General features: G+C 38.6%; 3 protein-coding genes, 1 long non-coding RNA gene and 1 pseudogene across 4 annotated transcripts in view; 3 read left to right on the top strand and 2 right to left on the bottom strand.

The window, feature by feature from the left end:
* LOC149092487 (uncharacterized) overlaps nt 1–18,129 on the top strand; it is a 70,546-nt gene extending 52,417 nt beyond the window's left edge. The window contains exon 2 of the mRNA XM_089261207.1: nt 16,834–18,129. Within this exon, the coding sequence (XP_089117333.1) occupies nt 16,834–17,799 (966 nt within the window). The 3' untranslated portion in view covers nt 17,800–18,129. The remainder of the gene's footprint in view (nt 1–16,833) is intronic.
* Nucleotides 1–25,765, top strand: part of LOC149092484 (uncharacterized) — a 147,006-nt gene that overhangs the window by 55,535 nt on the left and 65,706 nt on the right. The gene's annotated exons all lie outside the window — the stretch shown is intronic.
* Nucleotides 1–25,765, bottom strand: part of LOC108658186 (MICOS complex subunit Mic10-like) — a 184,225-nt gene that overhangs the window by 138,127 nt on the left and 20,333 nt on the right. The window lies entirely within an intron of this gene.
* Nucleotides 430–5,368, bottom strand: LOC149092488 (uncharacterized; annotated as a pseudogene).
* Nucleotides 8,865–16,355, top strand: LOC115565403 (alpha/beta hydrolase domain-containing protein 17B). Its single transcript, XM_089261264.1, has 5 exons — nt 8,865–9,365; nt 9,425–9,604; nt 9,692–9,824; nt 11,320–11,572; nt 16,133–16,355. Exons 1-4 carry the CDS (start codon nt 8,902–8,904, stop codon nt 11,401–11,403), a joined length of 861 nt encoding a protein of 286 aa, XP_089117390.1. The 5' UTR covers nt 8,865–8,901; the 3' UTR covers nt 11,404–11,572; nt 16,133–16,355.

The raw sequence follows: 25,765 nt of genomic DNA, 5'->3' as shown, positions 1-25,765 counted from the left end.
CACAAAGTATATATATTCTTAATCAGGGCGACGAGCTGAGTCTGTTTGGCCCTGTCCGTCCGTATGTATGAACGCGTCGATCTCAGAAGATATAAGAGCTAGATACTTTTCTAGGTCCGCGTATATCACGCGCATATCGAGTTTATCACTAAAAATCTATAGCTGCTCCCGATATTTTATTATCAATTAAAAACCTTATCAAAAGTTAGTTATAAAATTATATCTCCTACACCTTTAGACCGCTGACTACTTTAGGTTCAAAATAGAAATGAACGGATATAGGAGCGGGCGTTGCAGTCGATTCGGAAAGGACGTCGATTTCCACACCCATCTGAGTCGTACACCGCTCTTAAGCTGTATAGCAGTGGTCGATCCTTTCCTCTATGGACTCAACTTCCCTACTGCTAGCCCCCGGTCTCAGGAACACACCTAATACAGCTGCTCCACATCATCCCACAATGTCTTGACCCAATCTCGTCGGATCTCGAAGGCCCGGAACTGAGCCGCCTGGATGACGCCAGAATCCCCGGGCCCGTCATTGCGGGCCTCAAATTTGATGGGCCTAACCGTAGCAGAGAAGAAAGCGGACAGCGACATTTGAAACGGGCTGGCGGGTGACGACCGGACTACGTTTGAAAGTGCTGGTGGTCTGCGGTTTCCCGGATGGAATGGGAGATGCAGAGGCAATGACAAGGATGCAAATTAGAAGTTAGCTGACGGAAATTTCTGATGAGGAGACAGAATTAGAATAACACACGGAAGTTGTCAACTGTATAGAGAAAATGTTAGTGTTGAGCTATCGAGATATTTCGAATAGCTTTAAATATATGATAGACGCGAGCAAGCGACTCGACTGTCGTGCTGATCGCTACTATGTGTGTATATAATAGTCAATCTAACACTGCGTCTGTTCTAAACAAGAGTTAATTGCTTACTAAATTCAGTACACGCGAGCCGGTTGATTAAACTGAGCCGCTGGTGGGAGAAAAGGAGAACGCAAAAGGGAGAGCGTGATCTCTACGAAGTCTCTTAAATGCTAACATATTCGTTGAACTGCCGCTCTTAGTTACAATGAAGCTATGACTGCTGAGCCCAAGATTCTCCTCCCGTTGAAGACTTCGTCTTCCTTAAGGGGTAGCAAGCATAGCTTATTTGTAGCTCTTCTAACTTCGCCAGCTTCAGTTTTTAGTCAACTCAACGAATAAGTTCGATTATTCTGGCTAGTGGCCAATACTTCTATGTCTGCTGGTGTGCGAAGATCATCGTATGTTAGGACGGAGGACTCAACACATTGGTAGAAATGATGCTTCGCTGGCTTTATTGCATCCTCCCACCAGCCACCAAAGTGAGGAGATCGTCGAGGGATGAAACGCCATTCAATTGAGTCTGCCAAACAGAAGTCCTTAACCGCCTTCTGGTGGGTGTGGGACAGAAAAAGACGCTTCAAGTTCTGAAGCTGATTGCGTGCTCCAAGGAAGTTTGTGGCGTTGTCAGACTAGATTTGACTTGGCTTTCCTCTTTCCTTGACTAACTCCAACTAGGGCTAGCACTGCTCGGGGACCAGTGCTCAAGTTTCGCAGATGGAAATGAATTATGATGGTTCTAGTTACTGCATGACCTTTGGGAAAAATAGACGACCATCGACACTTAGCAGCCCAATTTCATCAAGGAACGTTGACTGCGAGGCTAACCGACTGGATGAGGGATCCATTCCATTAGTTCGAAGCGCTTTTATGTCGTCCGAGAGATTGGCTCGTTGAATCATTCTCAACAGTATATGCGTGCCGTTCCGGATGTCTGCCAGCGTTACTGGGGGCACGACCTTCTTTTAATAAACTTTGATACGTATGCAAACGTGCCGAAAGAATTCACATACTTACAGTCCATGGAGACATCATGGACTGGGTCCTTCACGAGAAACACAGTTCTTCGACGCTCAATTGAAATTCTTTCTGGAAGCGCTGAGACTGAGCACTGAGATCTGGGCTTACAGAGGAAACCAGGACCGTTGAACCAAAGTGATGATGCATTTAATACGATATTTCCGTGGGATTCAGCATTTTAGGTACATAGTGCCACTACATTGCTGATGTGAGATCTTGTATCGTGGCGATGCGATTTTAAACAAAAACGTAAAATCGCCCGGGCTCGTATTGATCCTAGAAAGCGCTACAGTAGTACAATACAACTCGCCTGCGAAAATGCCTAAGCGAGCCACTTAATCCATTAGACGCGCAAGCAACTCTGCCCTGCATAATTCCAGTTGGGGAACCATGAGCGTTTTTAAAGGCGAATCTCGAAAACTTCGAACAAAGTAACCTGCTGATGATATGCTGTCCTCTCGATACAATATAAATGCAGGCTGCGTATGCCTCGATGCTGGCAGAATCCATGGACCTCAACCTTCGACCATGGTATTAATGATAGCCTGGGAAATGCTTTTCTAAAACCGCTACCAAAGTTTCTGCAAATGTCTAGCTATGCAGTGTGACATGCAGACGGAAGACTCTCATCCCAATCCAATTAATGCCTCCAGAGTTGTTACAAGAAAGAAGAAAGAATTTTAGCCTTCGTTATTACTGGGCCGACCAGGCCGAGGGGGTCGTAAAACCGAGCAATAGAAGAGAGAACAGAACGCCTGGAGGTTGAATTCAGAGCTTGATATGGGAAAAGAACTTGATCAGATGCTGTATCCCATGCAAGGCCAAGTGTCTTTGTAATGTCGCTGCCATCATTGAACCTAATGATCGATTCCTTGTCGCAGTCTGTTACGCCGTCCAGTACCATGGGATGGCTTGAACACCACTTTCTCAATTTAAACTTCCCACAGGCCAAGATTCCAGCTGTCTGTTGCATAACAAGTCTTGCTTCTTCGACTGAATTTCCTCCAGAAATCAAATCTTCAACATAGAAATCGCGAAGCGACACGTCTGACCCGACTGGGAATGCGTCCCTTTCAAGCTGATGCATGGCGCGCAGAGACAAGAATGACGCTGGCTTTGTTCCAAGCCTGAAAACTTCCAACTCATCATCTGGCGAATCCCTCCATAAAATGCATTGCAGATAGCTGTCCGGCTCAAGTACCTTCACGCAACGATACATTTTGTAAATATCGCCGGAGAGTGCAACTGGATAGGATCGGAAGCGCAGAAATGCTGAGTATTGGGACCTTATCTGCGGCAAACGACTCAATTTCCTCTCCAAATTGAGAAAACGATGACGCGCCTTGCTGATAAGAATCTCCAAGAAGATCGCAACTAAGCTTAACAGGTAGGCGTACTGAATGTGGCCACTAGTCAATCGATTGTAATGATTCGCAAAATGCGCTTCGCTGTCTGGGTCTTCCTAGCTGATCTTTACAATGGAGTCGCTGCAGCGCTCAACTTGCCAGAAGCGACGAACGAGAGTCTACAATTTGATATCAGCACTCTTTAAAGCTACTAGCACGGAGTTGTGGTTGCGAGCCTCGTCACCAGATACAACCCAACCAAAATGAGTTTTCTGTATCAATGAATGTCCAGGTATCAACTTGATTTGTCCCACACAGAGTAAATCATGAAACAGGCTACCCCGATAAGCAGATCTACTCGTTGCGGCCTATGGAAAGGTGGGTCTGCCAAGACAATATTCTGCAGTATGCTCCAATCGCTCGTATTTACTTTAGAACTGAGCTGCCTGCCAGTTATATTTGTAGCTACCATATCATTTATACTAGTTGTATACTCAGATGCGTGAGCTGGAACAGTGAGGCAAACGCTGCTTCCATCCGTGGCAACATTGGAGTCGCTTACGCCGCATACAGATGCAACTGATTTTGTTTTCTTAAGTTGTAGGAGATTCGCAAATCTGACTTTAGTGAGATGTAGTTGAGAACCTGAATCTGAAAGCGCACGACAAGGGACAAGTTCGCCACACCGATTCCTTGCTAGAACCACTGCGGTGGCCAGGAGCACACCATTGCTGTGCCGATCCTTGGATAAGAGACTAGTGGTTGACGCTGAAGGCTGAGGGATGATCTGCACTCTTGATGTTGATGAGTGTTGATGGGCGGAATTGCTGCCTGCGATGTGCTCGAGTGGCCGAGATGAAGAAGCGTATAATGCTTGACTCCACAGACCCGACAACTACGCGAGCTGTATTGTCGTGCTTGATGACCGCCCTTAAGACAATTTAGACATAAGCCAGCCTTTCGGACCTCATTCAGGCGAAGACTAGGAGAAAGTTTGCGAAACTTGGGCATTTGTAGATTGCGTGCTCAAGATCATTACAAAAACTGAAACTGTGTGCACTATGGTCCGTTACGAGAAATGCTGATCTGCTGGTAGAAGCCTTGCTGCTAGAATTCAAAGGCTTACTTAACGAATAGTTTGTTAGAGCAAATTCCATCGATTCCAAAGTGCGGCAACGAAACTCAACAAACGAGGAGACTTTTTCATATGTGGGTATCTGAAGAGCCATCTCTGAGTTACCCTACTAACGGATTAAACTATCAACAAAGAATACTGTTCTTTTGTTTTAATTAATATTGATCGGAATATAGATATATAGTTATGGAGAAATATATGAATGATATGGCGATATGTAGGCGGAAGTGACGGACGAGTTACGATTAGTTCATATTGTAAGGCGGCACGCGAACCCACTGCCATACATTGTTTGTAATTTGCGCCCGCCCCCTCCACGGTGGTGCCGATCGATGCGCTGACTCGGCGCGCGTGGCGGAAATGCAAAAGTTGGCCAGAATGTGTTTTGGCCAAGTGCATTGATCTTACCGGACGCAATATATAAAACATTTTCTCTCTTTTCTGCTTCGGATGCTGTGACTTGTCCAGTGGTCTAGGGTCATTCGTTTTAGCAAGTATCCGGCTACTACCATAATTATTAGTAAAGTGCCAGAGAGGGTTAGATTGATTCTTGCTTTTATATTCTTGCTTCTCTTCAATGTTTCTAATTTTTTCGTGTTGTCAATGTTTATTTCCTTGAGCATTTGCAGTGAAAGAACTTCGTCGACCTTGGTTGTTTCCGCCATAATTTGGCATAACGGTGGGTTGGCTTCTGATTCATATATGTCATCTTCGATGGGTACCGTGGAGTTTTCAAATTGTTCCTCTTCGTCGATCTTGATTGATGCATTGAAGTCGTTAAGCAATATCGTTCCGACAAACAGCTGTTCTTGATTGGGCACATGTTGATTGTTAATGGCATGTCAGTTTGAAGGTCGGCTTTATAGTAATGGTAAAGTACAAGTATCGTTTCTTAGATCAACTAACTTATTCTTATTACGAATTGTTTTTTCGTTATGTGACTCTCATGAGTCTCTTATAGCATAGATTGATTTCTCGCATAATACAGAGAGAGCAAAGAGCATCGAGAGAGAGAGAGAGAGCACGGGAAACATTGAGCATAGAGGGATCTTTTGTTCAACCATCGACCATCTCGGTCGAGCGCATAAAGCGAAATGATTGTGCTCTCGCATATTTTTGTAGTCCGACCCCTAAAAGTGATGAGCCGAGCAAATACGAAGTTGACTGGGAGATTACCCTCAAAAATAAGTGTGCAAAACACTTTACACTACGTGTCCGGTCTACGTGCTCTCTGGTTAGTGGTTAAACCTAGACATAGCGATGCAAATATCCTGTAAATTAAGTGTGAATGTGATTTTTGTGTACAATTTTTCCTGAAACGGTTCTAATGATTGAATTCTGCTACTGTTTCTTTTTTGTAATTAGGTGTAAGCTTTGAACCTAGGCACGTGTTAATTTTTACATGTTGCTTGTTGAGCTATAAGAAGGGGCTGTATAAACTTCGATACCTAGTTGATCTTGCAGCAAACATTTTATTTAGGCTGAATTTAGAGCTTGTTCGTTGTCAATTACTACTGTTTTGGGCATGCAGAATCCAATTTGAATTTCTCTTAATGGAATTTATATATCTTCTGCAGCTCTTGAATTCACAACTTTGACTTCAACTTATTTTAAGAATTTATCAAATGCCTGTTAAAATAGTGTTATTTTCTGTTATGTAAATATCTAAATGAATGAATGGAGGTTGTCTATCGTATTTTGACTCTCTGCATGAACATGCATGAACATAGATATGATAAGTATGTGAACATACAAATCTATGTACTCGACAGCTGGCATACAGAAATAGAAGAGTTCGCTGCCAAACAAACATACTCAACAGGAAGCAATGTTTTCACGCAGAAAGGCGAGTTCAATGGATAGAACTTCTAGATAAAAAAGCTCTAGCTCAAAAACCTGGAGGAAGCTCTAGACTGCAAAGAAACTCTAGAGTTCCTATGGAGCAAACGCTTTGGAAGTTGAAGTCCACACATTGTCAAAGAAACTTAACAGAAAGTAAGTGTCTTTCACAGTATGAAAGAAGACGTTCCAGAGCTACCAAAATCGGATCTTCATCAATTTAATGGAAATCCAAAAGACTGGCCAAATTTCTTCAATTTGTTCTCCGACATGATTCACAAAAGGAAGGATATCAGTGACACAAGGAAACTGAACTACCTAAAATCATGCCATCTCCTTTGATGCCCAAATGGTAACGAGGCATTTGTTAAATGGACCGTATGCTAACGCCATTAACCAACTAGTGGACATGGAACTGCTGGAAAACGATGATGTAAGTAGGATCTGCCAATTCTTGGACAAAGCAAATGAGTGTATACATATCGCCAAAGATGTATCCCAAATTGGTAACGATATTGAAGTACTAATCGCTCAGATTTAGCTATGAAGATTCTCGACCGAAGCTCTACAACTTTACGAGCAAAAGAGAGCCAGATAAATTCAATCCTTGAAAAATGTACTAGAATAAAACGAGATCTTCAGCAGCAATTGTCTCAAAGAAAGCAACGATAAAAAATAGGTCCGGAAAATACGAGCAGCTAAGGGTCCTCATCGATGGAGGTTCGCCAAGAACATTTATATCGAAAAAAGCTACACAACAGCTAAAACTGCGCCGAATCAAAAGGAACGTGGAAGTTCAAGGAATTTCAATGAGATCTACCGAGCAAAAAAATTGACATGAATGTCAATAATCGATGTAATAATTGGCGTTGATTTGCTTCCCTTAATAATGTTAGGAAATGTTAAAAAAGCCACCGAAACACTGGGACAAAAAACGGAACTTAGATGGATTGTTTCCGGCAATATAGCTAGATCATCAAACATCTAGGTGAACAGTGCACGCGCTGGATCCGGCTATTATGTCATTAAAAAGAGGTTACAAAGGTGGAACTGCAACTGCTAGCGCTACTTAACTATATTTATTAAATGAAATTGTGTGTTGAACTTCGGCTGTCACCGGCCACTTTGATATAAAAGGAAGAAACAGAGAGATAGGAAAGAAGTGGGTATCGCTGCACAGGCAAATATAAGCCCAGCGAAAATTGGCCTCAGATATTGAAGGCGATCGACCATGCCCACCCAGTAGGGTAGTAATGATCGCTTGCTACCTGCTGTTATTCCTCGCAATGCCATTTCCAGCTCGGCGAGGTAACGAAAGCCTGGAAAGACGCGCCGCATGGTCCCAAAATAATGATGATATGAACGAAGATTATGGTGGGGAGATGACTGTGTCTCTTATCGCTGCCCTTGTGGTACAGCGATATAGGTATTAATAAAAAAATCTACTCCGGCTTGTGCCGGAGTTAAGCTTTATTCGATGCTTCCGCTTTCGTTATGTGAGTAGAACTGAATTCAATATAAAACAGGAGCTTTTCTATATATATGGTCAAGTTAAAGTAGCACATAAGAGCTCAGCGGAAACCGACTCGTCATAAACGATAACACTGCTCTTGTGATACACTGCGAGAGATCAGGTTACCGCTGCCGACTGTTACAATCAGAGCGCTGACCCTAGGCATCTGCCTTGTCAGTACTATGTGCGAAACTGTTGGCCACAAACAGCTTACAATGTAGTTCTAAATAACTAAAGACGAGGAGCGCTCGTTAACTTGTATAAAATTTCATATTCGTATTGTTGGTCTAACATATATCTGTTTTTTTTTTTTTTTTTTTTTAATATACAAATGTTAGTGGAAATAGAGATTACAATCATGAGGAAGAAATCAGAAGAGCTTTTCTGTGCTTTTTAGATCACAATACAATTAACTCCGTAAAGAATAAGACGAAATAAGGGAGCTTCTTGTTTTTCTCTCTTTATATGCGTAAGTGGCTTAGCGGATGGCTATGAAAAGAACGCCGAAATTCGGTCAACGACCGTATGGGGTCAGCTGGTCGACAAGACATATGTGCATGAAGAAAATAAAAAGAAAAAAAGATTTTATTGCATTAATTTCTGTCTCATGCCAGCATATTAGAAATTAACAACCGATCAAAAAATTAAAATAAAGAATATCTTACACTTGTAAGGTAGGTAGCTCACCAACGGCAATGTCCATCGATGAAGGCACTTCCATTGATTGATATATACGAATTTTTTTCGCACAGAAAAATCTGTTGTACATGTGGCACAAATTATTGATCTTCGTGTTCTATTCCATTGTTACATTATAACTGGCGATAAATCCATCTTGTTTCGATATCATTTATGAAAAAATCGATAGTTAAAGTGTTGATTGAACTTAATGGAATGGGAGCGTCAGAACATGCTTATGTATAATATGTGTACGGCCATTACACTTATAAATTGTTGTGACAGTGATTCAACTTAAAAACATGAGAATGCTCATCATATAACGATTAAATCTTAAATGTGTAATTAATTAATTATAATTATAATTTTTATTGTAAAGTTCGATTTAGCTAATTTTATTAGCTTGGAAATTTTAAATATATTCGCTTCATAAAACACGTTGCTCGAGTTTGGCAGAAGTGAATTAGTTTAGATCTTAACACTCCGTTGTGGGTCATAGATACTGAGATGTTTAGCATTAGTGAACTGTGCTGCATGTTCTGCTGCCCACCGTGTCCTGGACCAATTGCTGCAAAACTAGCTTTTCAACCGCCTGAGCCAACATACAAATTGACTGCTGCCGATGACACAAATATTAAATACAATTTACAGCTATATGATCGTGCTGAGTGGCAGTACTCGGAACGTGAAAAATCGAAAATTGAGGCATTTTTTACCCGTACATCGCGTGGAAATTTGATCACTTGCACATATGTTCGTTGTAGCAAAAATGCAAAATATACTCTGCTCTTTTCTCACGGAAATGCAGTTGATTTGGGACAAATGAGTAGCTTTTATTATCTTCTTGGATCACAAATTAATTGCAATATATTTGGTTATGATTATTCGGGCTATGGCATGAGCGGTGGAAAGCCTTCAGAAAAAAATTTATATGCAGATATCGAAGCTGCTTGGCAAGCGATGCGAACCAGGTAATAGATATGGGAATTAAACTCAATATATTGATATATTAATTCCAGTTCTTTCAAAGGTTAAACATTAGTCCAGAAACTATAATATTATACGGCCAAAGTATAGGAACAGTTCCAACTGTTGATTTAGCATCACGTTACGAAGTTGGTGCGGTCATACTTCATTCACCCTTGATGTCGGGTCTAAGAGTTGTTTTCAGGAACACAAAGAGAACTTGGTTTTTTGATGCTTTTCCCAGGTAAATAATAATCAAAATAAAATATGAAAACATAAAAACAATTTTTTTAATGAAAAAATTTAAATACTTAATGAAATACAAAAATAGTATTGATAAAGTTGCTAAAGTGAAATCACCAGTTTTGGTTATTCATGGAACTGACGACGAGGTCATTGACTTTTCCCATGGAATTGGTATTTACGAGCGTTGTCCTAAGACTGTGGAACCATTTTGGGTGGAGGTAATATAAAAAATTCCTATTTATATACATATATATTGTTTTCTTTTTATACCCTGAACCCATTGAAAATGGGAAATCAGGGTATAATGGTTTTGTTAAAAGTATGTAACAGGCAGAAGGAGGCGTGGCAGACCCCACAAAGTATATATATTCTTGATCAGGGCAACAAGCTGAGTCGATTTGGCCCTGTCCGTCCGTCCGCATGTATGACTTCAACTTTTTTTTTAAATGTCCGAATATAGCACGCGCATATCGAGTTTATCACTAAAAAACGATAGCTCATTCCGATACTTTTTTTATCGATAAAAAACCTTATCGAAGACCACTTAAAAGATTATATCTCTTACTTCTTTCAAGCGAGAGTCTCCAAATTTAAAATGTATATTAAGATGCATTTTATACAATTTCGGTTTTTGTTAAAATTTACCTCCCTCCTTCATATCCACTCCACAAACTTATATTTGTAAAAGGCGTATTTCAAATACTAGAGATTTGTGCTTCGGTATATACATACATTTAAACAGTATGTATACGTCTGAAAGTTTCATTACGATCGTACGTCTAGAAATTAAATTATTCAACAAATAAGTTCTCATAATATTGCCAACACTGCAGCGCAACCCAAGCGCAATCGCCTGTATATGTGAGTGTGTGTATGCGTGTGTTTGTTTGTTGTGTATGTGTATGTGTGCGCGTGTGTTTATTTGCATGCGTGTGTGTGTGTGTGCTAATTACTATTGAAATATCAGCTGCTTGTAGGGTTCAGGGGATCTCGTAGTCGAGCAGTCTCGACTATTGCTTTCTTACCTGTTTTTTTTTTTTTTTTTTTTTTTTTTTTTTTTTTTTTTTTTTTTTTTTGTTATACCGACAATCTGTTGAAAACGGGAAATCAGGGTATAATGGTTTTGTTAAAAGTATGTAACAGGCAGAATGAGGCGTGGCAGACACTACAAAGTATATATATTCTTAGTCAGGGCGACGAGCTGAATCGATTTAGCCCTGTCCGTCTGTCCGTACGTATGACCTGAAATTTGGCATGCATACTCGTGTATACTATACGCAGTACAAGTTTGTATTATTTGTTCGATAACTTGTTTTATCGAGAATAATCGAACAATTGATTTTGGTTTTCAGCCTCATTTGAATTTGTGTATATACATATGATGAATACAAACATATTGTAATTTACAGATTTTGGATACCACGTCCGCTTCGCCCCAAATTTGTAAAAACTATTTTCAAGTACTAGAGACTTGTGCTTTAGAATGTACACACATTCTAACCATATGAACACGCTATGAAAGTTTCATAAAGATAGATAAGATGTATGTATGTGTGCATAAAAGAAGTGCATTTAAAGACTTATTCATGAATAAACGTGCTAGAATATCTAAATCTATATATTGATAAGTACAGCTCGGGTTCGTTTTTAAAATGTGGGTACTTATTTAGCATATTGCTTTATAACTACTTTGAACTGATATTTTTATTTCAGGGAGCTGGTCATAATGATGTTGAACTACACCCGCAATACTACGAACGATTGAGAAAGTTTCTGTCCGTGGAGTTAATTAAATGACAATTAAAGATAAATGTCGATGGAAGTGTTTGTAATAACACGTCTGATGGAGCAAATTATTCGAATCCTCTAACAGCAAACGTAAAATTAAGTGAAAAACCTCCAACCACTCCGGACGCGACAGAAAATGAATCTAGTAACAAAAAAATTAAGCATGATGATAATGATGGTTAGTAACAATAACACAAATAAATTATTATATTACTATTCGGAAGTAGTATAGGATAATTATTAAATACATTTTAAATTATTACTATTTTTATTTAACGTATATATATATCTTCCGTTTCAGTTTCAAACTGTATACAATATTTGGTCAGTAATGTATAATGTTAAACAATAAAAAGGAATTAAAGTGTACGCTTTAAGATCTACAAGACAAATATATTTAGTTTTAGATTAGCGCGAAATTACTACAAATTTGTAAAGAATTTCCTAAAATTTGTATCCAAGATATTTATTCATTTACGAACAACTAGTGACCATAAATTTGTATATATGTTTTCCATTTCAGCAGTTCAAATTCATTTTGTATACTCCATTGAAAATTGGAAACTAGAGTATAATGGTTTTGTTAAAAGTATGTAACAGGCAGAAGGAGGCGTGGAAGAACCCACAAAGTATATATATTATTGAACAGGGCGACAAGCTGAGTCGATTTGGCCCTGTCCGTCTGTCTGTCCGGCCGTCCGTATGTATGAACGCGTCGATCTCAGAAGATATAAGAGCTAGATACTGAAGTTTTTTTCCTTGGTCCGTCACGCGAATATCGAGTTTATCACTAAAAATTGATAACTGCTCCCGATATTTTACTCTCGATTAAAAACCTTATCGAAAGCCAGCTATTGAATTATAACTCTCCTTTAAAGCTAAAGCTTCCAAATTTTAAATGTAGATTTTATATAATTTTGGTTTTTGTTGTAATTTACCATTACCCCAATATTCTCCCCCTCACTATCACCTATGTAAAAGGCGTATTTCAAGTACTGTACATACATTTGAATATTATGATTAAGATCGTACGTCTAGAAATTAAATTATTCAACAAATAATTTCGTATAATATTGCGTATAATAATATAATAATTCGTATAATAAGCGCAGTCGCTGCTTACTGCGCAGTTAGTAGAGCGCGTTCTTATACGTGCGTGTGTATATATGTGTGCCTAAAAGAAGTGGAGGGGTCAGGGTAACTCCTAGTCGAGCAGTCTCGACTAGATTCTTATTTTTTATACCCTGAACCCATTGAAAATGGGAAATCATGGTATAATGTTTTTGTGAAAAAGTATGTAACAGGCAGAAGGAATCATCGGAGACCCCATAAACTGACTATTAGACGTGGAGACTTCAGATTTACTGTGTATATACATATGATGAATACAAATATTTTGTAATTTACAGATTTTGGATACCATGCCCCCAATTTGTAAAAGACTCATTTTAAGTACTAGAGACTTGCGGTTTAGAATGCACATACATTTAAACATTATGATTATGTTCTGAAAGTTGGATTAAGATTGAACATCTAGAAATTGAATTATTCAACAAATAAATTCTTATAATATTGCCCACACTGCAGCGCAGCACAAGCGCAGCCGCTGCTTACTGCGCAGTTAGCAGAGCTCGTTTTTATACGTGCGTGCGGATGCATGTGTATGTATGAATATGTGTATAAAAAAAGTATAGAATGATTAGAATATCAGATTGGAGGGTTCAGGGTATCTCCTAGTCGAGCAGTCTCGACTGGAGCCTTCTTACTTGTTTTAAATGAGTCAATTTCTCAATAGTATTTATTTAAGTGATTTATATTATAAATGATTCTAATAGTATTTATCACTACTTAATGGAATAATTAAACTATTGTAGCAAACTGTACACTGTACATGTACATATTTGCATATGCATATCCATACCTAAAACCATTTTATAAATTAAATTCCGACTTGTTTCTTCAATGCTTAAAATTAAACACAGATTTAATTTGAATTTGTTATACGGATATCATGCAATAATGTATAATCTTGAACACGTTTTATTCCGCATTCATTGTAGTTATAAAATGAATCCCGATTTGGCTCCAATTTATTCATTTCATTTATATATAAATATATATATATATTTATAAAATAAATAAATTTAAACTCTCCTGTAACCATGTCTTTAAGTAGGATATTGATGTTTTGTGACATCGGCAGTCTACCTGGCTCTACAAATTTTTAATAGAGGTCATGTCAGGGGACCTTTGTTTAGGGTTAAACAGCTTAAATATGTCTGAAATACCCATTTTGTGAGGAAAATCAAAGATAATCCTTGACTATAAGCTCTTGAATTAGGAGCCGAACTTATTGCTGAGCATGTAAAATTCATGATAACTCAAAATTTTCAAATTCTTGACTATAAGCTCTTAAATTGTTAGCCGAACTCATTGCTGAGCATGTAAAATCCATGGTAACTCGAAATTTTCAACAGAAAAATGGTTACAACGGCCTAATTACTATGAAAATGCCATTGTTAACTGACCGTGACCGGGAATGGTCGATATTATTCAAGGCAGATTACACCAAAGTGTAACAGACTTGGCAAGGTGACGTTATATTCCTTGAAGATAACATATTCAACTTGATCGGAAGTACTGGTGTGCCGTAAGCTTCGTATAGAGCTAAAAACACTACACTTGACGCCAACCGTATAATTTCCACAAAAGGAGTATGAAATATCGAATTTTTAGATGACATTATAAATTAGGATAGTAATCTTCATCATCTTAATCTCAAGCATAATCAATTTTAACAGAAAATTGGAAATGGTCGGCTTAAAAATGGGTATTTCAGATACACTTAAGCTGTTCCACGACAACAGCCCCAAACAAAATCCCTCAAATTCGAGTACTGTGAAGTTACCCAAAAGTCCACAGTCCATGTCAGGGGACAGGTAGACTGCCGATGTCACAAAACATCAATATCTTCAATATCTTACCTTCTCTTTAGGCTACAGGAAGTGTTGGCCAAAGTATACTTCAAGAACACAAAAAAAGCTGTAACTTCTATACAAACACATCTAAGGGACACTGTAATATATAATAGATATCATACCTAATAACCGTTTTTAATAAAACTCGAATTTGGCAAAATTTTTTTTTTTCGGTTTATGTATAATTTTGTTAGTTATAGTAAATCTATTTGATATATACATCATTGTAAAAGTAATTTTTATACCCTGAACCCATTGAAAACTGGAAATCAAGGTATAATGATTTTGTTAAAAGTATGTAACAGGCAGAAGGAGGCGTGGCAGAACCCACAAAGTATATATATTCTTGATCAGGGGACAAGCTGAGTCGATTTGGCCCTGTCCGTTTGTCCGTCCGTCCGTCCGTATGTCGCGTCGATCTCAGAAGATATAAGAGCTAGAGACTTCAACTTTTTTTTTTAAATGTCCGTATATAGCGCACGCATATCGAGTTTATCACTAAAAAACGATAGCTCATACCGATACTTTTTTATCGATAAAAAAAACCTTATCGAAGACCACTTAAAAGATTATATCTCCTACTTCTTTCAAGCGAGAATCTCCAAATTTAAAATGTATATTAAGATGCATTTTATACAATTTCGGTTTTTGTTAAAATTTACCTCCCTCCTTTATAACCACTCCCACTACCCTCATATTTGTAAAAGGCGTATTTCAAATACTAAGATTTGTGCTTCGGTATATACATACATTTAAACAGTATGAATACGTTCTGAAAGTTTCATCATGAAATTAAATTATTCAATGAATAAATTCTCAAAATATTGCCAGCACTGCAGCGCATTCCAAGCGCAATCGCCTGTATATGTGCGTGTGTGTGTGCGAATTATGGTGTGAGTCAATTTTTGTTCGGACCATTAAAACTAAGAATGAATAAACAATAATCATACCGCTCCATAATATGCTCAATGTCAATTCAAGAATGATATTTGTACCTATGTTCAATTTCCGGGAAACATCGAAAAAGTATTAATTTAATTTATTCCTCACATAATCATAACATATAGAACAGAACTAAAATAGAACAAAACTCAAATGATTCTAAGATTAGTAAAAATTACAGCTGCTCTATTGCGGGATCCCCTGCTCTTTCAATAATTATTCACTTATTGCATTACAAGCACTCACGCATGAATTGCAGTCTGAACTTACTATGGAACTTTTTAATAACTTTTCTTAGTGGACGGACTATTTTCACGAAATATCGAAATTCTATAAAATAGATATTAATTTACATTTAAAATTTGTCGACTCTAGCCTTAAAGATGTACAAGATATGATTAAAAAACTGATTTCGTTTATGTTTTTTATCGATAACAAGGAACCGGCATGAATGATCGATTTTTGAGATAAATTCGATGTCCGCGCTATATTAACGGAGCATGTTTTAAACAAATTTCAATGTCTCTCGTTTTTATATCTTCTGAAATCGACGCGTTCATAGATGCGTACAGACGAACAGGGCTAAACCAACTCAGCTCATCAAGATTATATATACTTTGTGGGGTCTGCCGCGCCTCCTGCCTGTTATATACCATTCTACCTTGATATCCCATTTTCAATGGGTCTAGGGTATTCAAAATAAAATATGTACATGTGTCTAAGTTTATTATAAAAATTTAAATTAGAACTAGAAGAATTTCGCAATTTGTAAGTTAAATTTTTCGACATAAGTGTATTAAATAATGATATCGTTTCAGGTCTTTCAACATCCAATTCGACTACGTCAAAAATTGTTGCAGAAAAGTTTCTCTAGCAAATAAAAACGGGCTACACCACTACCATGGCCCGAAGCATGTGTTCTTCACAACAGTCAGATATTACCTTTTCAAATGAATATAAAAAAATAGACTCTAAAAAACTCGGAAATAGCTCAATATATATCATTAAAAATACAGATGAGATGCAATTACGAAACTTTAAGCAACTTTATAATCCTGCTCCGACACTTCCTATACACTCTCCACATTCCCCTGGTCATCTAAATTCATATTATAATACTCAGCAAAGAAAACTCTCTGCTCGGTATATAGATAATAAAATTGTCAAACAAAAGTCTGCAAAAAAGTCACTTATCGTTAAAGAAATTACTGAAAATCCTGTTTCTTTCGGTGAAAAAGAGATATTAGCATCGATAAACCAGAATGATTGCTTAGGAAACTCTGCATTAAAATATATTGTTAAGGATAACCCGGATTTCTTAAATTCGATGATTGAGACCATGTCGAATCAAAAGGATATGAATACTAAGGAAGAAACACATTTACCTACGAAGGAAATGCCAACCAGTAATGTAAATCAGAAACCCAGAAGTTTGCTTGAGGCTCAAGACAATCATAAAAGTCATCAATTTATATTCAAAATTAGTAGATCTGAGCAGACATCACCAAGTATCGTTGAGTATAAAAACGCGATTTTCGACTATGGTTATAATAAAAGAAGTACCGATTCCTTGCTACGAGTTGCAGGTATAGACCCATGGATAAAGAAAGCTGACATGGCAGATTATGGGTTAGATAAAACTGGGAGAAGTATAGCTGATCCTTGGGTCAAGCGCCCAAACAGTGCTCACAATATTACTGCATTTACGAATGAAAGATGTCAAAATGGGCAACTAAGAGTGAGTTGCGCAACAGCAGATTTTGTTCCAGAAACAAAACAAACATCTTACTTAAAACCAGATATGTCAGATCAACAAAAATGTAGAAATAGGAAATCAGTACTTTCAGCGCCTCCTTCTCCTAATTTAAAAAATACTTTTGTTAATAGCTGTAACATAAACTATTCACAAAATAAAGGTTTTCCGACAAAATCAGTTAGTTTTTCGCCAGCTAAAGGTAAACCATTGCTGAGTTCAATTGAAGATTCCTTGTATGTCAATTTGACATCATTTCAATCAATACCAATAAATTCAAATTCTGTCACAAATTCAAATCAGTTAAGATTCCGAGAAAATAGAAATTGTATTCGGTTAAATGTAAACAATTCCAATAATTTACTCAGTAGACACAGCTTTTCTTCAATATCTAAACCGTCTAAAGATGAACTGCAATTAAACATTCGTCGTCTATCGGAGCAAATGGCTCAAAGGGACAATGTACAACTTTTTTTGAGTAACGATAGCAGTGTGAATAGTAAAGAATATGATGTGCGAAGAACTTTTGCCCAAAGAGCACAAATTAACGAATTTCCCGCGGCACCCGAAGAGTTGGATACAACGGATAAAACAGGTTTTGAAGACATATTGAAATTTAAGAAAAGCAATCGCAATGCTAAACACACCCTTAAATTTTCAACACTTCTAGATAAAACAAAGTTGTATATTACCCATCAGAAACCAAAAACCATGCCAGAAACCACCTGTTAAACCATTGTTCGAAATTGGATTCTCAAGATGTGCTTGCATTTGTGTATGTCTATATATTCGAATCAAAATATGTTAGAATACATAATAACGACATAATATTTGTACTAAAATCATTTTTATTTAAACCTGCAAGCATTACAGTAAGAATGCATTTATATAAAATAATTGGAGTGCTTATACATTCCTAATAAAAAAAAAAAACAATATTTTAAGTTGTAGGTTTTAAAATATTTAAAAAAAACATGCTTATGTTCTTATGTATTATTTTATCATAGATATAATTTTTGTAAATCTATTTAATTCATTGTAATAAAGACTCATTTAAGCAATTTACAATTTTTGTAACTATTAAATGTTTCTCAGCTTACAGCTCTAAAACCTTTGTTTCGAATATATTTGAAAAAAATACGTCCAAGGCAATTCTAAAAGGCATATTTAAATAGTAGATACTTATGCTTTCGCACAGACACGTACTTAAATGTTGTAATCGTGATCTGAAAGCTGAAAGCTTCATGAGCATAGTCTATCAACAAGAGTTATAAGGCATTTAAGTTCCCATCATTGCAGCCAATTTTGGCTGCCATCCGTCCTGGAACTCCGTGACATGACCCATTTTGGAGGTAAGATCCTGGTGTCCCGACCTACCACTTCAACGGTGGCAGGTTTTCGTCTTTCACGCAGACGACTTCGTTGATTTTTATAGAAATCCGTAGGGTGCGCCATTTTCCACGATGTTGCAGAATGGTGAAGTATTCCTCTCTCCAGTGCTAGTCATACGTTGCCAGCGATTGTGATCAAGATATTCCTGTTTCGGGGAAATCGATGGGACGTCGACTAATCAGGATATATCCTGGAGTGAGAACTCCACGATCATCGGGATTTTCTGAAATTGGAGCAAGAGGGCGATAACTGATCTCGTCGAAGCCAAGAAGAGCCGATCCCATAGAGCGATATAAGTGTTTTTCAGCGGTCTTCAGTGCTGCTCCCATAGGCCGCCAAAATGTGGTCATTTTGGAATGCCACGCGTACTAATGAAACGCTTGAGGGCGCCTAAGAAAGCAGCTGTCGACAGATCCTTAGCGAACTCCAGCCATACGACCTTAGTTATGAAGCAAACTAACACGCAGATGTAGCATTTGAATGATGCTCTGTTTCGTCCATCGGACTTGTAGTAAAAAGAACCACAATAGTCCACTATAGTGATTGTAAATGCTGGTGAGCACTGTGCACGCTCCTTTTGCAAGTCTGCCATTATATGTTCAACTAGGCGATGTCGGGATATGCAGCATATTATACATTTTCGCAATGCTTGGGCAACAGTTTTCATGCCGTCTATGGGCCGAAACTGCAGTCGAATTCTTCCAAGCAAAATTTACGGTCTTGCTTGATAATACTTTTGATGAAGATGGAACATTACGGCGAAGGTTAAGGGATGGTTTTTAGGTAAGATGATTGAGTGGCGCGCATTGAAGCCGAGAGTAGAGTGTCCCAAATGACCATCAACAGTTAATAAAAAAATCATCCATAAACGGAAATAGTGAAAGAATGGCGCTTGACGAGTGTATATTCTTTCCATTCTGTAGGGCAGAGTGTTTCGGTTGCAGCTGAGCTCTTTGAACAAGACGACATAATCAAAAATGCGCTTCATTATTCCGAATGAATTTTTGAACTTAAATGACAACGAGATATCTACATACGTGCTCTGCCGACAACAAAACTCTTTGACACACTTCAGGAAGGCATACTTCAGACAAGCAAAGGTGCGGTCTCTACTGTGAAAGCTGCACTTGCGTTGACGTGAACTTGCATTCTAATTCTGGGGAGGCCGCAAGTTGCTTTTTATACTCTGGACCATCTTGACGGAACAGACTCCTTATCACGGGACATTTTTGGCGCCTCCGGGTGGAAGGAAGTTTCCAGTTGGATTATGGACTTTGTTAACAATCAGAAAATTACATAAATATAAATAGAGCATATAGATGACCAAGTAATGCAAGCGATAAATAAATAAATAAATACATTTTTTGAGACATATTATTGTATGAAAAATTGATCTATGCCTACATGTATAAGTTATGTTGAGCTTATTTATTTGCTCACTTTCGTCTCGCTTTTCCGCTTTGCGCTCTCGCTTACACATAAAATTTTGCTCTCGCTTGCACATATAATTGCGTTCTTGACTTGCGCTCTTCATTTACATGCGTGCTTGCAATATCGTTTGTACTCGCGCTTACACAGTAAATTGCGCTCTTACTTTACGCTTATAATTTGTTAGCTCACTTGCAATATCGTTTGCACTCGCGCTTGCACTTATAGTTGCGCTCTCATTTTACCGTCTTGGTTGCACACACAGTGGCGCTCTCGCTGTGCGCTCACTACTCACTTGGATTTATTGTCGCTCAAAATTTGCACTCTCGCTTTGCGCTAATCGTATGAGCTCGATCTGCATTAATCTTTGGCATTCTAGCTTGAAATATCGTTGCGTTGTGTGAATGCATCTACACAGGTAAGTTTCACTCAATAGACCACTTACACTAATAGTCACTCAACATTCTGGTTGTTGTGTTCGCTATATCGTTAACAGCTGTCTGTAACAGTCACTCAAGTATAGTTTAGCACTGCCAGCGTAATATATTGAGATTTATTACGATCGCGCGCATTTGTTAACATTCTTGAGTTGCTCTTCGCTTTTTTTTTATATATTAAGTGAGCTTTTATTTGTTTCAATTGAAATTAGTTATAGTATCATCACAGGGAAGCGAGGAAAGAATCGGTCTATGCACAAGTCATTATCGGAGCGTGTCTGTTAGCTGTATACAAAAATGTTACAAACGATATAACCTGCATAAATACTAAACCAGTAGAGCCATTTGAAATTGAATGTCTACATGAGATACATGGAAAAAGCCTTTAAGACAAAACAAGAGTTGGACGACATTAATGCAGGATTTAGTGCATGTTGGAGGATTTGTGTGTGTAAACCCAGGCACTTTTATTGAAGCGAGGTAGCGATAGCCAACCTAAAAGTGAGTGTTCCGCTACACTCTAGAAATCTACCGAATATAAAGTTGCCAACGTTTAACGGAGAATATTCGGAATATAAGAATTTTATTGGACTTTTTGAGAGTTTAGTCGACAACGAGCCAGGGCTATCAAATATAGAAAAGTTTAATCACTTGTTGTCATGCTTGGACAAGGAAGCATTAGGTACTGTCAAGGCATATCAGGTACAGATGCTAATTACCCAAATGTGTACGACAATCAGTGACTCATATTTTTTAACAGCGTTTTCGAAACTATTTGACCTCCCTCATATGTCTGAACCATCAGCATCATCTTTCAGTACGTGCCATTTACGAATCTTTATTATCGCTAGGATCTGATAAATTATTGATGATGAAAGCGGACGCTGGCACGCGCTCTAGGTGGGAAGAGAATCTTGACTACAATAAACTTCCATTGTGGCAAGATTGATAAGCTGCCTTAAACAGACCGTATCAGTATTTAAGTGCTGAAGAATAATCTGATCCAAGTCGTAAGGTATTTTAGGATAATAGGAAAAGAATGGGGAAAACTTCATTGGCTGTCGTTTTGCCAAGTCAGCCACAGGGTCCTAAATGCGTGTTTTGCAAAAAAAATGATCACTTCATTCACTCTTGTTCGTCGCTCGCAACAATGCCCTGTCGGAAACGTTTTGCATTCGCAAAGAGCTATCCGCTATTTTTAACTGTTTGCGAACAGGACACTCAGTGGCTGCTTGTAAATCAGCCCATTGTCTTGTGGGCTCTAAGCTGCACCATACCATGTTGCATAGATACAGCCATGAGGCGGCGCAAATTAGCTCAGCAGTTGTATCAGCAGTCCCCCGTCTCACTTCGTCACAGATTTCATCTGTAAATCACGCACGGATAGTTCATTTAGCAACTGCGGTTGTGAAGATAAAAAAATTAATCTGGGTCTTACCATTTAGATTCCGGCTCGCAAGTAAATTTCATAACTGAGGAACTTGCGAAACAGTTGAAATGGTTGGGCATTGCTAATTGTCAGTCATCTGTTCGGCACATAATTAGATAATAATTAGAAAATTAGATAGATAAGGCAAAATAAGGGGACTTGTTAACAGCCCAACATTGCAATTGACTGCCTTCGGTTGGATTGTATCTGGTCGCTGCCGAACATCGAATGCAGCGACTATTTCGTCAACTTTCATTAGTGTCGTAAACGATGGCATAGTTATAAATTCAATAGTTCGCAAATTCTGGGAGTTGGAAGAAAACCCAAATACAAGTAATTCGAAATTTGTATACCCCAGAGCAACAACTGTGCGAGAAGTCATCAGAGTGTCGTTGCCATTCAAGTCAAACCCACATTGTCTTGGTACGTCTCATGACACAGCCACGCGACGTTTTCTGGCCTTGGAAAGAAGAATGAGCATCAAGAGGACATACTTGGGCTTGGTTCACATGAGCCCAACTGACAATTAATTCCAAGAGAGTCGCATTATTTCATCCCATATCAATGCGTGCTAAGACCGCACAACGCATCTTCTAAACTTCGAGCAGTGTTTGATGCCTCTAGCAAGTCCTTATCTCAATTGTCGCTGAATGATCTACTTATGGTGGGTCCGACCATCCAGCCGCAGTTATGGGAGACTTTGCTAAGATTTCGACTTCGTCCTTGGGCTACAGCAGACATCACTAAAATGTACCGTCAAATTGAACTTGACAAGTCCCACCGCAACTTTTAACATATTGTGTGGAGCGAAACTCCCACTGATCCGTTATAAGTCTTTCGATTAAATACAGTAACGAATGGGACAGCGACCGCTCGATTCTTAGCAATTCGATGTTTAAAACATCTAAGCGACTTGCATGTTGATGACTTGTTGATAGGAGCAGATAGCGTTGAAGTATTTTGCTTGCTGCATCGAGATTCGATAGAAATTCTTCAAGCGTTTAGGTTTCCTCACGAAATGGTCGTCCAATTGTAAACAACTCGCAGCACAGCCAGCAAGAAACGATATAGTCATTGGACATCAAGAAGACACAAAAACATTAGGATTAATTTTGTGTCCAATGAATGACATTTTTAGATACTGCATGAGCTGTTCAGTAGAAGTGCAACCGACCAAAAGATCAGTTTTGTCAATTGTGGCACGTTTATGCGACCCATTAGGTTTGTTAACTCCGATCGTGATTCGTGCAAAAGTCCTTCTGCAAGAAATGTGGTTGCACATACCTGGGTAGGATGACCAAATGCGTGTTCAAATAAGGCAATAATTTGAGGCAGAACTAGCTGTTTCCCAAACTTAAGCTCGTTGCATATACCTCGTTACGTTGGCAGACTTAAATAGAAGAGATGCCAAATCCATGGATTTGCTGACGTCTGAACGAGAGCTTACGGTTGTCTATACGTAAGAATGCAAACACGCCAAATCTAAGGTAGCGCTCGTGAAAACAAAATCTGTTCCGCGGCTGGAGTTGTGTGCTGCAGAATTGTTAGCTACCTTGGATGCGGTATAGAAACTACTTGATTGTCCTATTAATCAAGTCACCTTTTGGATGAGACTCGGAGGTTATGCTTGAGTTGCTAGAGAAGCGTAAAACTGCAATTACTTTGATCGCGGTTGATGCGGTAACAAATCGTACAACTTATTGAAGCAACTTCGACATTCTATAAAATAACCCGATAGTCTGAATTAAGTTTCGCATTTCTTGCAGTCATATCCATAATTCAACACCACAAGCGTCGATTTTGGATAGACTGGTCAAGGGACTGTCTGCTTAGCCTCCCGCAGAAGTTGGAGTGAACCACGGAAAGGCAAGTCGGGGAGGTTGGAACAGTCGTCCTCCTGACACTCCTCCACAACCATGGATATTAGGCGTGGTGATGGAAGTCATAGTCAGCGGAGAATGGTAGGGTGCGACTGGTTTTAAATACCAAATTCGGCACATACAAGAGGGAAATTCACCGCTGCCACTCAACTAATATGCTACTACACAACATTATATTGAATCCCTGCAGCCGATATTAAGGCATTTAGATATATGCCTCTGCTTTATTATTGAAATTGTATAGATTAAGAAATTGAAGTACCTAATGATGAAGTTAAACCACTGTACAGAGTAGTTGTTGTTGTACGCGCTAGCTCGGGAGTGTCGCTCTCCAAACGATCGCTCTCCCGCTGCTCCCGCTTAGATACGCATAGGTGCGCTCTCTACTGTGCAACCTGCACTTGCGTTGATGTGAAATTTAATAAATAAATAAATACGAATGGAATTACTGGTGCCAACACTTGCCTTCTTATTCTGGAGAGACTGTAAGTTGTTTTTATACCCTGAACTCATTGAAAATGGGAAATCAGGGTATAATGGTTTTGTTAAAAGTATGTAACAGGCAGAAGGAGGCGTGGCAGACCCCACAACATATATATATTCTTGATCAGGGCGACGAGCTGAGTCGATTTAGCCCTGTCCGTCTGTCTGTCCGTTCGTCCGTCCGTCCGTCCGTCCGTTTGTCCGTCCGTCCGTCCGTATGTATGAACGCGTCGATCTCAGAAGATATAAGAGCTAGAGACTTGAAATTTGTTTTCCTAGGTCCGTGTGTATCACGCGCATACAGATAACAACTCCCGATATTTTATTATCGATTAAAAACCTTATCGAAAGCTAGTTTTTTAATTATATTTTCTACACCCTTAGAGATAGAGCTTCCAAATTTTAAATGTAGACTTATGTGTATTTTATATAATTTCGATTTTTGTTAAAACCCCCCACCCCTAAATTCACCCCCTCACCCTCACGTACGTCTAAAAATTAAATTATTCAACAAATATATTCGTATTATATTGCCCGCACTGCAGCGCAGCCCAAGCGTAGTCGCTGCTTACTGCGCAGCTCTTTGAGTTACGATGAGCGTTGAGAGTTTGCCTGCTACCTGGTATGATGGAGTTGAGTTTTCTGCAAAACTGGCAGCCCAGGTGCCATCATAATTTACCCAATACACAACAACTCAAAAAAGAGACCAGCTCCGATGAGAAGATCAATATATATTTAAGGGATCAGCTAGCTCTATATTTGAGGGTATGTTCCAACTATTAGTAAACATTCAAATTCCAGGCTGATAGTAATCGTCTGGGCGATGAAATGCCAGAAACTGCAGTGCGCGATTATCTTTTCTGAAGCTGAAGTTGATTTGCGAAGTGTGTGGTGACAAAGTGAAGTTGAGATCCTGAGTCTAAGAGTACACGACACGGAAGGAATATTCCAACTCGGTTCTTAACAAGGATTATAGCAGTGACGAGAAGCACAACATCAGACGAATGAGGCGATATATGAGCTTGAGGCACTGGAGGTGGCATTGCAACCATGACAGAGGGATGTATAGCATTTATTTGTTGGACAGTGTTGGATGTAACTGCTATTATGGTAATGCAATAAGGTATATGGACTCAAAATCCATGAACCGCATAAAAATTTGACTCTATTTTGATGATAGAGTCACACGAATCCATATGACTTACTTTATCTACGTCCAATTCGGCATATAGATTCTCAAGCCTATCGAAAAGCGCTTTCGTTCTAAGCTTTAAGTAAGTGACCTGAGATGCAGGCACTTGATCAGCACTCGATTCTACGTTATTAATTTTATATATTTTAGTCACAAATTTAGTAATTATGTTCACTTTTGAAAAAAACACTTGAAATTTCAAAGCTAATGTACAAGCCATATGTCCCACTTATAATTTAGCTGCAAATTTTATATGGAGACCCACGGTACGTATATACATACATGTGTGTAAGTGTGTGATCGAAATTTTTCGGAATAGCTGTGCAGATGCTGCACAAAATGCGCCAAACGCGATGATCAACGGGCAAAAAGAAAAAAATAAAGATAATCACAAAGCAAAGCGACTGTATGCAGATTATATTTATAATTTTGTTAATAAACGAATATAAAAGAACAT

This window comes from Drosophila navojoa, chromosome 2, assembly GCF_054131105.1.
Source record: "Drosophila navojoa isolate 15081-1374.11 chromosome 2, UAZ_NAV_1.0, whole genome shotgun sequence".
In the NCBI taxonomy this organism is placed as follows: Eukaryota; Metazoa; Arthropoda; class Insecta; order Diptera; family Drosophilidae; genus Drosophila; species Drosophila navojoa.
The sequence above is the reverse complement of the archived record's forward strand: the minus strand, read 5'-3'. Positions and strand labels throughout refer to the sequence as shown.